Raw genomic sequence first — 15,485 nt, 5'->3', positions numbered from 1 at the left:
AATCTTTGGACCTGTTCCCTGTTCCCTCCTTGTGTCCAGGTGGCATCCCCAGGGCCCTCGCCTCCAGCACAAACTCCAACCTGCAGAAACCTTGTCAGCTCAGGAGACCACGGTGCAGGGCACGCCCAGGGGAGGGAAGCTAGGCTGCCCTGGGATGCCTTTCTGTGCAGCTGGAGCAGTTCCATATCCAGTGAAGAAACTGATACTGCACTCCTCTCTGAAAAATTAGCAACCTCATCTACACAGAGACCGGACTGGAGAAGCCCCAGCAGGTGCAGCAATCCCAGAAGTAAGTCAGAGCTATGGACGCCACCTTTGCTGTGGCCCAAGCAGTGAAATGGGGCCGCTAACCCCCAGGACGGGTGAGAAGCCCAACACCCAGAAAATGAGACCCTAGAGCTTCCCCGGCCACTGCAGCAGCCCCCCCACCCCGGCAGCCCCCCCACCCCAGCAGCCCCCCACCCACCCCAGCAGCCCTCCCCACCCCAGCAGCTCCCCCCATCCCAGGAGGCAGATGGGCGCACGGGAAAATCAAGGACGGCACTCAGCCAGACAGGCAAACCAGAGCCAGCAGACGAAACCTAGAAACACAGAGCAAATGAAATGGTAAAAATCACCATCAACGCCCAAGGCTATCTGTGCAGAAAGGGTCCACAGAGGGGGCGGGGACAGCCGTCCTGAGGCCCGCTGGCCGGGCTGGCCCTTGGCTGGCGTGTGGGAACTGGGATTTCCGAGGGGCTCCCCCCGCCCCACCTCGCTGGGCCTGTGCTGTTTGTACAAGGTGGTTTAGGCAGAACACCCACATCCCTGCTGAGAGCCTGGAATTCTGGCGCAGCCCAGGCAGAAGCTGCTCACGTAACCCGTCCCGGGTACATCATCAGGCAGGGCGTCCCAGCTGCTTGCAGTGGGGGTGAGGCGCATCCTGCGTGACCCCTGCCCCAGGAGAGGCCTCCAAAGCTGACGGAGCCTGGTGCCCCTGGGCTTGGCCCCAGGAACCTTTCCCTTGGCTGATTTTGCTCGTTGTCCTCTCTGTGGAAGATCACAGCCGTGAGTACCACGACCTGCGTGGCCTGTGTCCTCCTAGAGAATCACTGCCCTGGGTGGTCTTAGGGACCCCAACTCAGTATCACATTAGAGTTCTTAGTCATTAAAAAGTATGGTTAGTGAGAACACCAGACAGAGGGCAGAACAGACATGCCTGGGGGCCTGTGCTGAGGCACTCACCCAGTGCTCCCCACCAGGAGCAGCCTGGGAACCGGCCCAGGGAATGAGGCGCCAGCACCTGGGGGAGCCTGGGGACCCTGCCTCACAGGGTTACAAAGAAAAGCTGACTGCAAACTACCAGAACAGAAACAGCAAATCACTGACACAGGAATCTGCCTCTTTATTGACATGCTAAGTAACAAGATGCAGAGGCAGGTCTGATCGGGACCGACAGAGGACCACAGAGGAGTGATGACAGGGAGCTGTGCTTCGATGCAACTGCAGCAGGGAAGGGCAGTGGGAACAGCCTGCTGGCTTCTAGTGGTCAAATGTGCCACTAACATGATGGCATCTGCTGAAAAAGCTACAAAATGTCATTTGCAGGTTAGTGAACACATCCGTCTCACAGACCCCAACTAACCTGAGAACTCCAGAGAAAGACCACAGAATGACGGAAGGGAGATCAGAAACAGAGAAGAAAACGTGCCAGAGCTAACCCAAATCTGCAGAAAAGGCCCCACCGTGAGGTATCCCAGCTGGGATGATCTGGTGTGCTCCCTGGGGGCAGTGGCCACAGGCTCCTCTGTGGCCAGGTGACAACACAACAAAGGGACACACACTGCAGGGCGGGGAAAACACAGAACTTTATTTCAACAGAGTGATTAGGTTCCACCACACAACAGGGACACCATGGGATTTTTTCATTTAATAAATACAAATGAATAAAAATACTTTGTCAAGAGACTGCCTCTCCTCCCTCTCCCCATTTCACAGAAGCCTCCAGGCCAATTGTGTGCCCCTCAGGGGCCCGCACCTACAGCCCCTGTCTACTTACACAAACGACTCTCCTTTACAGAGAGGGCTCCCTCTCATTTGCCTGCAAATACTACTTAGGTACAATACCGCTCCTTTCCCCCATCTCCTTGCAAATACAAGTTCTTGCCCTGCGTTCCAAATTTTAAATGAGTCCCTTAAGAAAAGGAAAGAATCTGCTGTCCACAAAAGCCCAACGTGAAGCTACTTCAACCAGAAACTCACCCATGACACTCTGTGTGGGTTCAGTCACACAGACCACGATCCATTATGGAAGGGAGGGAGAAAGTGATCACATCAAATCCACTGTACGCCTCATAGACCATCCCTTATTTCAAAAATAGAAATTCCTATTTAAATGCCGCCTGTGTGCAACAGGCCTGATATTTGCTTCTGCATGTGGCAGATCTGTTATTGCTTACACTGTGGCCTCCTGGCCTGTGCTGCTCAGCGGGCCCTGTGAGAGAACATGGGAACCACATCAAAATCCTAAGTCACAAAACAAGGGCTCTGTCCCCAACCTGGACCCGGGGGCCCACATGCCCACCTCCACAGCCCAGTCAAGTGTGGGGATAAGGCACTCCTCTGTGCTCTGGGCTAAAATATGGTAGAGTCCCTTCTGACTTTTGAGTTGCAAAGAATGATTTTGTGCTAATAAATTCCCAGTGCATCCAAAATGTACAAAAACCCTAGAATTTCCAGTTTATAGATGGGAAAAAAAAAAATTTCTGTAGATCCAGAAAAAAACTTCCATTGAAACTTTAAAGACCTCACTTGCACCTGCTCTAGTAATGCACTAGTTACTAATACACAACTGTAAATCTTTGATGAGTATGATCGGGAAAAAACTGTCTGTCCTTGTGATCAGCAATAAATTTCTTTTTTTTTTTTTTTTTTTTTTTGAGGCGGAGTCTCACTCTTTTGGCCAGACTGGAGTGCAGTGGCGTGACCTCGGCTCACTGCTACCTCTGCCTCCCGGGTTCAGCAATTCTCCTGCCTCAGCCTCCTGAGTAGCTGAGACTACAGGCGCCCGCCACTACGCCCAGCTAATTTTTTGTAATTTTAGTAGACATGGGGATTCACCGTGTCAGCCAGGATGGTCTCAATCTCCTGACCTCATGATCCACCTGCCTTGGCCTCCCAAAGTGCTGGGATTACAGGCACGAACCACCGCGCCCAGCCAATCAACGATAAATTTCTTTTCTATCTACCCCATTTCTTATTAATTCACACCTAACGCATTTCCTGGAAGTATTTCTAAGTGTGATGGTTTGTAATACATAACAAATGAAAAAGGTGGAATTAGATTATAAGAAAAGCATCTGCCTGTAGAATGTGAAGGAAGAAAGGAAGTAATGGACTCTTCATGGAGCCCACAGGGAACCAGAAGGGACCCAGAAAGGGTGCCAGGCCCTTCCCCTGTGCTGTAGCTCCAGGGCCCCATTTCTTCAGAAGGAGCGTTCTGGATATTCCATCGTCCCCTGGAATTCTGGCAGGTGCGACCCCCTCAACACTCCAGGGAGGGAGGGAATCCACAGGGAGCCATGAACTGCTGGTTTCAGCGGGGAGAGGTAGTGCTGACAGCTCTGATAATCTACCTGAAGCCCTTTGTGAGGAATACTGTAAAACTGCAGTAAGCTGTCAATATTCGACATTGAGTCATCACTTCAGAAGAGAAGCCTGTTTGAAGTTGGAAAGGTTTAAAAAAAAAAAAAAAAAAAAGATACTGTGGTTCTTGCAAGTCTGCTTGTTTGGTGCCAGCACAGAGTAGCACTGTCATTAAGTGCTCCGGAGAATGCTGAGCTGCTTGGCGGTGTGTGCGCCTGTGCGAGGCGAGGCCTCAGAGTCCCAGAGACTTCTGGACGATCTGCTTGGCAATCTTATAGAACTGCTCCCGGTCATCGCGCCACATTTTGGACGCATCCACGTTAGCTCCACTTTCGTCATTGGGCTCTGAAAGAAAAGGGAACGCCCTCCATGTAAAAGGGAGTCCTACATGTAAGCAGCCTGGCAAGGCCTCCCATTTACTTAAAACACTGGAGGCGGCTTTCAAGAGCTGTGTCTCAGAAACAAACAAGAACCCGAGAACTGCATGGGGTCGGCCCCACCTCTAGAGGGCTGGCCACGCGGGTCTCAAAGAGCCACTCATGACTCCTGTGTTCTGAGTGTCTGAAGACGCCAGGACAAGCTGCCATCTGTCTTGCTGTGAACACGTGACACCCACCTAAGTACAGGCCCACACGGCCTCCCACAGCAGCCTCCTGGGCCACTGCACTTCCGGCACCCGGGCAAGCTACATGGGACCCACCTGCTGCTTATTTCACCTTTCTCAAGACACCCTGCAGTGTGGTTTCTCTCTCACAGAGCACCCTCTCAGCAAAACTGCCCCTCACAGCTCCCACCAAGACAATCCCAAGCAAATGTGCAGCCTAAGGTAGACACCTGACCCCAGGACACTTGACCCACCCACTAGCCAGGGGCTCTGGCAGTCACTCCAGAACTGCAGTCAGGAGGCACGGAGGGCACAGCCAGGGCCTGCCGGAAGGCAGAAAGGAGAGAGACCACCAGAAACGGATGACATGTGCTGAAGCAGCAGCTGTGCAGTGTGGCAGCAGTACTGCTCAGAATGCACACGGGGACCGGTTCAGAGCAGAGCTGATGAGGATAAAACCCACAACTGACATGTGAAGACAGCCTGAGCCACTGCCTCCTTCCCCACCTCCAATCTCCTGGCCTGGCTCCCTCCACTCAGCACATGAAGGGAGTTCCGCCTCAGCCCTCTCAGGATACACACTCGCATCACAGGCCCTGACCTCACATCCCTCGGGACCCCACTCCACGGCACCCAAGCGCTCTGCAGAGAACAGCTGAGTGGTCTCACTCTGGCATCCACCAACCCCCTGGCCCTCTGCTGGGTCTGCTCTTTCCTTTCGGATTCCCACCTTCCTTTCCCACACCCTTCCTCCTGCCTGCCCGCCCTGCTGTCACCCTCCGTCCTACTCCATCACCTACTGCCTCATCCAGAAATGACCCCACATCTTCACTCCATGTCTGACCCCCTTTTGTGGATGGAGGCCCCTTGTCCTACACACCTCAAACAGTTCCCCAAATCCTGCTGTCTCCTGAACCCAGAGCAGCACCTCCGGCACACAAAGAACCAGGAGTCCCAGAGCCCGTACCTTTAAGGTCTCCCAAAACCACCCCTTCCTCTTAGCCCTGGGACCACTCAGCCCTTCTCTTTTTTCTCCAGGCTACTGCAACACCACGAAGTCTCTGTTTATCTTCCATCACACTATTAGTAACTGCTGCAAGGATGGTCCTTCGAACGCACAGCTCACAGGACGTCACACCCCCACTCCAAACCCCAGGGTCTGCTGGGGCTCCTCTCCCTGCAGCCTTGGCTCCAGCCAAAATGAGCTGGCAGTGCCCCCATCAAGTCAGCCGCCTCCTGCCTCTGGGCCTCAGCCCAGGCTGCTTCCTTTGCCCCAAATGTCGTTCCCTCCCTCCTACCTCATCAACACCTACACGTCCTAAACATACTCCAGACAGCCCCACCAGGAAGTGGCCCGAGAATCCCTGCATGTATCTGATCTCAGGGTGTATCCCGCTGGCCTCTAACTGCTAGTAGGCTTGGACAGTTCCCTAGAACCATGGGAACACAGAGGTGGGGTCTTTGTCACACAAAGCTTTACACCCCCAGTCCAGTGGGTGGCATGTAGTCAGTCCTCAATAAACACCTACTGAGGGAAAAAGAGGTTCAAGGACCAGAGACCAGTTAATTATGGCCGACAACACAATGCACAACACCAGGCTGCACTAGAAGGCGTGCTTACAACTGGACAAGTATATGGAGATAACACCAAACGGCAATAGCATGTGTGAACTAACTGCAAATGAGTAAAAGTTCATTATAAAGACAAGATGACCCAAGGCAGGAGAACACCTGCAGCCTGGGTCCCACAGCAGCTCCTGCCAGGCGGCTCGGGCCTTACCTGCCAGCATGCTCACCACCGACAGCAGGATCTTCTCCACACTCTGCACCGGACTCCACCGCTCCGCACTGCTCTCGTAGCCCATGGGGTCGTCACCTGGCGCGTGGAGGATGGAAATGCAGACTCTCCCATCAGGGTAGACTGCAAGGGTCAGAGGCAGTCAGGTGAGCCCAGGAATGGTGCCCAAGGCGTCACCGCGCTGGGGCAGGCTCCACAGATAATGAGAACAAGGATTACAGACACAGCAACCAAGCTGTTTGCACAGCTGGGGCATAGCCTGGGGCCCTGAGTGTCACGCTTCATGTCTGCAGGAATCCCGGTGGGGCCAGCTCACTCACTGACAGGCTCCAGGCTGACCCGGCCAGTTCTAATCAGCTGTAATAATCTAATCCACTTTCATATAAACTTTTTTCAAGCACTATACACAAAAAGAGTAAATGAAAGGTTATCTGGCAAATATTTTATCAAAATATCTAATGTGATTAGGATTATTTACAATACTTTTCAGAGCTAGTTTCTTGGGTATTTCTAATTCTACCATTAAATCCCTGACCTGGTCTGTGTAAAATATATGTTCACATGGCTACGATAAAGGCAAGTGGAATTATTTAAATAGCTACAAAAAGAAAGACTCCAGGATTTCTCTAATAATAAGGAAATTATCATCAGTACTACCTGGAATGGAGATCAATGTGTCTAAATCAAATCCCTTTCCACCAAATATCATCATTAAAAAGATACGCAAGGTCTGATGAAGACAAACACATTTTTAATTCACAGCATGTAATCAGTCCTCTTTTACATATAATTGGGAGGAATTCTCAGATGGCTCCGTATATACTCAGACATCCCGCAATCCATCTAGATAGACTCAACTGTAACATTATAAAGCCATTAAAGTTATAATAATAGGCCGGGCGCGGTGGCTCAAGCCTGTAATCCCAGCACTTTGGGAGGCCGAGACGGGCGGATCACGAGGTCAGGAGATCGAGACCATCCTGGCTAACACAGTGAAACCCCGTCTCTACTAAAAAATACAAAAAAAATAGCCGGGCGAGGTGGCGGGCGCCTGTAGTCCCAGCTATAGGGAGGCTGAGGCAGGAGAATGGCGTAAACCTGGGAGGCAGAGCTTGCAGTGAGCTGAGATCCGGCCACTGCACTCCAGCCTGGGCGACAGTGCGAGACTCCCTCTCAAAAAAAAAAAAAGTTATAATAATAGAAATAGCAATTTTTAAATACTTTTATTTAACTCACCTAAATTCATGAGTTCTGAATTTCACGAAAATTTGCGAATGTTAATGGTGATCATTTACCTTCAAACGGTCTTGTCTTTCATACCTGGTCCTATGTGTTTCCTTCCACTCATCCATTGTTTCAGTGGTAAATCCTCTCTACTATCCAGGAACCGAACCACAACTTCTCATTCAAGGACAGTGGAAGAAACTAGATGCACACTTGCCCTGCACATCAGGCTGTCCACCTAAGATCCACATCCACAAAATTTGGAAGTTTCCCACTTCTGCGTCGCCTTCTCCAAGTGGGGGTCCCATAGGTGACACTGTGCACCCCCAGAAGCACCAAAAGCACCTGTGTCCCTGCCACAGCCCTTCCCCTTCACCAAGTCCCAGCAGTGCCACATCCTAAAACTCTCGTGGATCCACCCACATCTCTTCATCTTTAGTGCCCACATTTGGTTCCCAAGCTGCCGGTGTCTCTACCCTAGACCGCTACAGCTGAGGGCCTGCCTGGCTTCCTCCTATCTGTCCTTCGCACTGTACCCAGAGCGAGCCGTCAGATATCACTCTGGTCATGCTACTCCCTTGGAACCTTTCAATGGAGTTCTGCCACTCCCAGGAGAAAACATCAAAACCTTCAGTAATGACCAAAAGGCCTGAGGTAGTTCGGCCCCTTCCTTCCTCTTCCCTCACTTCCTGCTCTGGGCCTTTGCACATGTGAAGGACCCCTCCTCCCCGAATCACTCAGGTAACTCCTGCTTCATTCCCTACAGATGGTCCATCCAACCACCACCTCTGCAAGGTGCTGCCTGGACCTTCCTGATGTGACTTTGCATTTGTTTGTGATTCTCCCATCAATGTCCACCCCTGTCCTTGGACTATATGCTGCTGAAGGTCTGTTATTTGCTCACGACTGTATCCCAGCAACTTGTAGTAAATGTGTTGGATTTTTTTAAAGTACTTATTGACTGTCTAATTTTTATGATATTGATAGACCTACAGTTCTCAAAGATAATTTTTACAAAATCAAAATAATCCAATTACAGTAAGGCAAAAATTTAAAACTGTATTATCTGAGCATTAAAAATAATTACTAGGACACTAAAAATAATAATCAGACCACCTGCAGTACATAGTCACATAATGTAATCAGTTTATTGGTCATATTTGTCACTAATGCCACATCACAGGTATTGTTCTGAATAATATATTTATCCTCAATACAATTTTAGTATCTTAATTACCTACAGTCCTCTTCACAGTTGCATTTTACAGCTAACCAACTTGAAACTGACTACTTCAATTACTCTTACCTATCAATTTTATTTTTTAACTTTTTACTATGGAGAATTCCAAAAACACACTTGAGTAGACAGCGTATGATGAACCTCCAAGTTACCATTTAACTCAGGCTCATGGCCAGTCTCCCTGAAAGAAAGGCAGGCTTCTGAGCATCTCCTGTGCACACAAGACTGAAGTAGCTCTGAGACAAGAAAAGAAGTACCAGACGGTCTTTCTCAGACGGCCACCCACTACCTATGCGTACCAATATCTGCAGTAAATGAGAAGTCCTTAATGAGGGTTAGGACAGCAAGTCTAACAGCAGAGGGCATTTCCACGAGGGAAGTGGCGGGGGCGTCGGGGGGCAGTCCTGAAAACCCCTATGGCAAAGAGGAGTTCGAGGGGGGCTCTGCCTAGACAGGTATAGACAAGGGGAAAGTATACCAAATGGATTCCATTTTAACCCCAGAGAGAAGTCAGAGGCTCAGAAAATTCTATAAATTCTCTCATGCTCTTTGATATGTATACAATAAGAAATTCGTTTCAAATAAATATTTCATTTTTGCAAAATAGGATACTTTATTTGCTTTTCTTCTCTATAGCTATTAAGATCGTGATTATCAGCGGCAATAATAATCATTTATAAGAAACATTATTCTAAATAACATCATTGAAGATATAACATATTTCCTTATTAATTCTCTTATGTATAATCCCCAAATGTAAAAGGAAGAAATAAAAACTACAGTTGTTCAGGAATTCCAATTCCTACTACTGGACACATTTTTAAATAAGCTACAGTACAATTCACTTAAATGACCTTATTTTTTTCCTCCTTGTAAAAGTAATGTATATTAATTTTAGGGCAAAAAAAGATTTATAAAAAGGAAAAAATAATTTCAATCTGAAAAAAGAATCGCTTAACATTTTTGTGCTTACTTTTCCAATTATATATACATTTACATGTAAATTTATTTTTCAAGAGGAAATTACAATCCCAGTCAATATAACACAAATATTATTTTGTTTCATTGATTCTTATTTTAGATCATTTTAAAAATCTACATCACATTCTAACATATACGATATGGTTTGGCTGTGTCCCCACCCAAATCTCATCTTGAATTGTAGCTCCCATAATTCCCACATGTCATGGGAGCGACCCAGAGGGAGGTACTAAATCATGGAGGCACACCTTTCCCGTGCTGTTCTCGTGATAGTGCCTAAGTCTCACGAGATCTGATGGTTTTATAAAAAGCAGTTTCCCTGCACACACTCTCTTGCCTGCCACCACTAAGATGTGCCTTTGCTTCTCCTTTGCCTTCTGCCATGATTGTGAGGTCTCCCCAGCCATGTGTAATTCTGAGTCCATTAAATCTCTTTCCTTTATAAATTACCCAGTCTTGAATATGTCTTTATTAACAGCGTGAGAACAGACTAATACAACATATAACTTAATTTATTCTTGTGTTAAAAACCCAGGTTAAGTCAAAATTTTCACCATTAAAAATAACACTATGACAAAGATTAGCATAACCCCTTCTGAGCACACACCCACACGTAAAACTTCCTCCCCAGTGAAGTAGGGTGGCTGGTCAAATGGCATCCAGTTTTCTTTTATCTACATTAAACTGACCTTCAAAATTGAAATCATGTGTTTAATACCACCATGCTTACCTGGCTGAATTTCAACACCTAAGAAGTGTTTTCTAAAGATCTACATCATAGACACATAGAATATACCACATTTCAAGTGGTTGATAAGATTATCTCTGCACCTATCCTGGTACCACAAAAACTACTTCCAAAAGCACTTACTGTTGGGATGAAACATCTCACAGGTAAATCTCATCTTTGGGGGACTTAACGGGTAATCAAGTGGGAAACTCAGGATGGCAGGAAAAACGCCAAACTCAAAGCAGGTGTCTTCTGGGCCCCTAGAAGATATCAAATATGTAGACTGAACTTCAAAGTACATTTTTCAACATCGACCACAACTGAGAAATGGGTTAAGAACATTTTTACCACTTTAAAAATGCACATGAGGCCGGGCGCGGTGGCTCACGCCTGTAATTCCAGCACTTTGGGAGGCCGAGGCGGGCAGATCATCTGAGGTCAGGAGTTCGAGACCAGCCTGGCCAACATGGTGAAACCCGTCTCTACTAAAAATACAAAAATTAGCTGGGTGTGGTGGCGAATGCCTGTAATCCCAGCTACTAGGGAGGCTGAGGCAGGAGAATCGTCTGAGCCCGGGAGGTGGTGAGCCAAGACTGCACCACTGCGCTCAAGCCTGGGTGACAGAGCGAGACTCTGTCTCAAAAAATAAACAAAAATAAAAATAAATAATAATAATAAAAATGCACATGAAAAGATTATCTAAATGACAATGAATTGGTACTTTTTTCCTCAATTGAAAGCAATGTCTCATTCTCCTATTTCAATCTGGTCTAAATCTTAAGTACAAGTACAAAGACTGAGTTACAGGCAATTTTCACATTTATAAAGGTTAAGAGTTGAGCAGCAAAACCGCTTGATAATTAGGGGATCAGAGAAAATAACTCATGTCAATGCTCTAAGATCTGGGAGCTTTTTCTGCAGATGTGGTACAATCACATTTTAGGATAAGGGTATGAATTACGGCAAAGGATATAGCAAGATTCCATTGTATTTCAACAGATGAGGGGCTAAGAGTTATATTTTAAAGGTGATTTTTAATTTTTAAACGTGCCCAAGAAGGCATCTTTGCAACCTTCAAGAAGCAGATGAAGAGCACATGGGATCACTGCTGCATGCTAGGTGAAAGGCTAGGCACACAGGTACCACCACTCCAGGCCGCACCTGCAGGACCACGTGTCATGCTTCATCCCACTGATGCAACACTAGAACAACTCCCCGTCATAAGCACAGACACAGGCATGTGAGTCTCCCTGGACCTATACTTTCCTCACAAGTAAATGGAAGAAATAGATGAAACCATTTCAGAAATCCTGCTTAACCTTTAAAACCCAACAAGTATAAATTAACACTATCTTAACCAACAGTTCAAGGCATGATGGCCACAGGAGAGGAAAGTGATAGCCACCATGCCGGTACCTTTACGCCAGGGATGAACTCCTCCTCTCCGGCAAACCACATTAATAAAACACACATTCAAGGAGTTCTAAAAGATCCTGCACCATCTTTCTGTGATAAAAAAGCAGGACTGCTGAATGACAGTGACAGACACTGAAACAGTGGAAATTGCATTGTGTGTGACTCATCAGATCAATAAACAAGTCAGTAAATCCGTTTTACTTCTATGAACTGAAAGAACAAGTCCCTTCATAAACAGCTCTGCTCCTCTAACAATAACGGCTAAGGCAGAAAGAACAGCTGCGCGGGGGCCAAGGCCTGGATGAGCAGAGGACAGTCCACACAAGACCTACTGCCTTCAGAAACAATCCAGGATATGGCACAGGAAAAAAATAATTTTTAAAAAATACATTTTAAATCTTTAGTTAAAAAATAGATTTATTAAAAGTAAAAATTTGTTTTAAAAATCTTAAAATTATCTTGGTTCAGTGAAATTAATAACAACAGATTTGGAAATATTTATCTCTACAATTAAAAGAAAAAGACAAAAATCAAAAAGAAACCGAACAAAGAGCTTTAGCTTTCACCTGGAGGCGGCACTCAGGGCTGTCGGCAGCAACAGCAGATGCCGAACAGCTCATGGCCCTGACGGGGCTGATCGAACGGCTCATGGCCCTGACGGGGCTGATCTGCGGGCAACAGTCAGAAGAGAACAAGGCAGTGATTGCTTCGTGGAGACAAGATTTTTCAATCTAAAAGACAAATTTTGATTCTGAAAACTGTCTTTGCTACCTTTTGGGAAGAGAGTGAATATGGCCACTTTGTTTTGGGGAGCAGGTTACTGAGTGACAGTCCCCAGAGCCTCAGCATGACCAGCACAGGGAACACCACCGAGGCAGGCATGCGCACAAGGTCCTGCTACTGGTACAACAGCTACGCTGGAGAGGGCAGTGCCTGGATGAGCACCCCCGGCCCTGCTCTGGCCCCCAGCACCCAGTAGCTTGGGGATGCCTCAAGCCTGGGTTACTCTGCTCCCCCTGCAATGGTCTGAACAAACACGTTCCTGAAGCCCCACCTTCTCAACACAGGGTGGGCACACACCATGTATCAGAGTGACGCGTGGCCACCCCGAGCCTCCTGTCCAGTACAAGAGCTCAGCGCAAACGATAACCGCCACCCATTCACTCTCCACATGCACTCTGATGAAAGAGCACCAAGGATTGTGGTTTTCATTTTACTGTCAAGCAAGGCTGGAAAATTCAAGGATGAAATGACTTAGTCAAGGTCCTAGATCAATTTAGTATTAGAGTTAAGAGAACACAGTTCAAACTGTGAAATCAGAAATCAGGTACATAAAGATACTATCTTTAAAAGTAACACTGTTCATATGTCAGGAACGCTTGCCAGCACTCAATATTTCTGGCACCTCTGAGTCTAGAATAAGAAAAAATGTCTGGGTAGTGTTTTTGGAATGAGCCAAATGGTATTTGCTCAATACTTTGATAACAGATCTTTGTTTCTCACAATAGGGCTTTCTTTCAAAAAAAATTTTTTTAATCTACCAGGTCGTTCCTAGCCTCAGAAGCATGACCAAACATTTCCTGAAGTGCGCCCACATCTTAAATATCAAAGTTATTTGCAAATGCTCCGGTTTACTGCTGGTTTGAAACTGGGGTTTCTTTCTCTTTTCTAGAATGCCTGGCGCCCAGACAGGAGGGCAGGTGGGCAGTGGTGTGCAGCAGCATGCCTGACCCTATGGAACATGCCTTCTAGGCAACTCCTGAGCCAGGAGTGGGAGACGCCACAGTGCCATTTTTGGACAACTTTTATTGCCATACTCCCAGACAACCTCACTTCTCTTTCACCAAAGATGGCCTCACCTGGGAATCTTCAAAAGAAACAACAAGAACAAGGAGGATGCAAATATATTAATCAATGGGGAAATTAATCAATGGGGAAAGAACTGTCTTTTCAAAAATGGTGCTGAGACAACTGGATAACCACATACAAAAGAATGAAACAGACTCCCACCTAACTCACATGAAACTAACTCAAAATAGATCAAAGGCCTAAATGTAAAAGTGATAAAACACAAAACTTCTACAAGAAAACATAAGAGAAAATCTTTGTAACCTTGGGTTATATACAACACCAAAAGCATGCTCCATGTAAGAAAAAAATGCAAAATCGCACTTCATCAAAATTAACAACTTTTTAGTTTCAAAAGACTCATATTAAGAAAACAAAATGGAGAGTTGCAGATTGGAAGAAAATATTTTAAAATCCTATGTCTAATGAAGGACTTGTATCAAAATATATTTTAAAAACTCTTATGTCCCACCAACAAGAAAACAACCCAATATAAAAATGGGGAAAAGTTCTGAAGTTCACCAAAGAAGATACATGAATGGCCAATAAGCCCATTAAGAGATGCTCAACATCATTAGTCGTCAAGGAAATCCAAGTCAAATCTGTACGGAGACCGCACTTTACACCCACCAGAACAGCTATTATCAGACAACAGTGTTGGTGTGGAAGTGGAGAAACTAGAACACTCATACACTGCTAGTGGGAATGCAAAATGGTGAGCTACTCTAGAAGATAGTCTGATAGCTTCTTAAAACATTAAATGCAAATTTACTCCATACCCCAGCAATTCCAGACCTCTATATCTAGTCTAGAGAAATGAACCCCATGTCCACACAGACAGTGTGACATGACAAGTATTTATAGCAGCATTTGCTCAAAAGAGCCAAGAAGTAGGAAGCCCAAATGTCCATCAACTGGGGAATGGAAAAGGAAGGAGCTGCTGATATGCAGTATAACGTGGATGAATCGCAAACATGTTCTGCCAAGTAAAAGAAGCCAGGCACAGATGATTAGACAGTGAATTCCACGTATGGGAAATGTCAGAAAAGGCAAATCTATTCTCAGAGGAAAGAGTAGGGATTGCCTGTGGGTTGGAATGGGAACTGACTGCAAATCGGCTTAAGGATCTTTTTGGAAATATTCTAAAACTGGATTGTGGTGATGACTGCAAAACTCTAGAAATTTACTAAAACCACTGACTCCTATACTTAATGCAGGTAAAACGTAAAGTATGTAAATATCTCAATAAAGCTGTTCAGGCTGGGTGCCTTGGCTCCTGCCTGTAATCCCAGCACTTTGGGAGGCCAAGGCAGAAGGATAGCTTGAAGACAGGAGTTCGAGACCAGCCTGGAAAAGAGAGCAAGACCAAAGCATTTTAAAAACCAGTTGGGCGTGGTGGTGTGCGCCTGTGGTCCCAGCCACTTGGGAGGCTGAGGTGGGAGGATTGTTTGAGCCTGGGAATTGGAGGCTGCAGTGAGTTGTGATTAGGCCACTGCACTTCAGCGTGGGTGACAGAGCTAGACCATGTCTCCATAAGAAAGGGAGAGGTGGGGAGGGAAAAAGGAGGGGAGAAAGGAAGAGAGAAAGGAAGGGAGAGAGGAGACGAGAGGAAGGAAGGATGGACAGACGGTTCCAGACCTATTATTCTAGAATCTGCCTTTATCATCTATATTGTGTACATCTTTCCATGCCAGGATGAAAATTCCACCTGAACTGTTTTAGAGCTACATGGCGTTACTCTATATAGATGCTCCATAAATTATGTGGAAGACTGATGTTTCCTTTTTTATCAATGCAATGAATGTGGCAATAACTTCTTCATATAGGGAACTTTGTAACACTCTTGTTGAAGAAACTGCTATGGTGAGATTACACACAATACAAATTATAAACACCTATTTTATTATCTCGGGTCTATTTTAGCAAGGCATAATACTGCCAAGAGATGCTCTGTGACAGTCTTCAGTCAACAAGAAATCTGGACATAAAGGGAGGCTGCTGTGCCCCCGACACTTGCCCC

At 46.4% G+C, this 15,485-nt stretch overlaps 1 protein-coding gene across 4 annotated transcripts in view; it reads right to left on the bottom strand.

Moving 5' to 3' along the window:
* Nucleotides 1-1,823: 1,823 nt before the first annotated feature.
* Nucleotides 1,824-15,485, bottom strand: part of UBE2G2 (ubiquitin conjugating enzyme E2 G2) — a 33,618-nt gene continuing 19,956 nt past the window's right edge. For 3 of the 4 annotated variants that reach the window (XM_025379435.1, XM_025379437.1, XM_025379436.1), the window contains 3 exons: nt 10,343-10,461; nt 6,009-6,149; nt 1,824-3,969 (listed from right to left, as the gene is read on the bottom strand). In XM_025379435.1, the coding sequence (XP_025235220.1) occupies nt 3,857-3,969; nt 6,009-6,149; nt 10,343-10,461 (373 nt within the window). In that variant the 3' untranslated portion in view covers nt 1,824-3,856. The remainder of the gene's footprint in view (nt 3,970-6,008; nt 6,150-10,342; nt 10,462-15,485) is intronic. The other variant, XR_003118563.1, reaches the window with a different exon arrangement.

The sequence above is a fragment of the Theropithecus gelada genome, chromosome 3 (assembly GCF_003255815.1).
Source record: "Theropithecus gelada isolate Dixy chromosome 3, Tgel_1.0, whole genome shotgun sequence".
NCBI lineage: Eukaryota > Metazoa > Chordata > Mammalia > Primates > Cercopithecidae > Theropithecus > Theropithecus gelada.
This window is presented reverse-complemented; position numbering and strand designations above follow the sequence as displayed.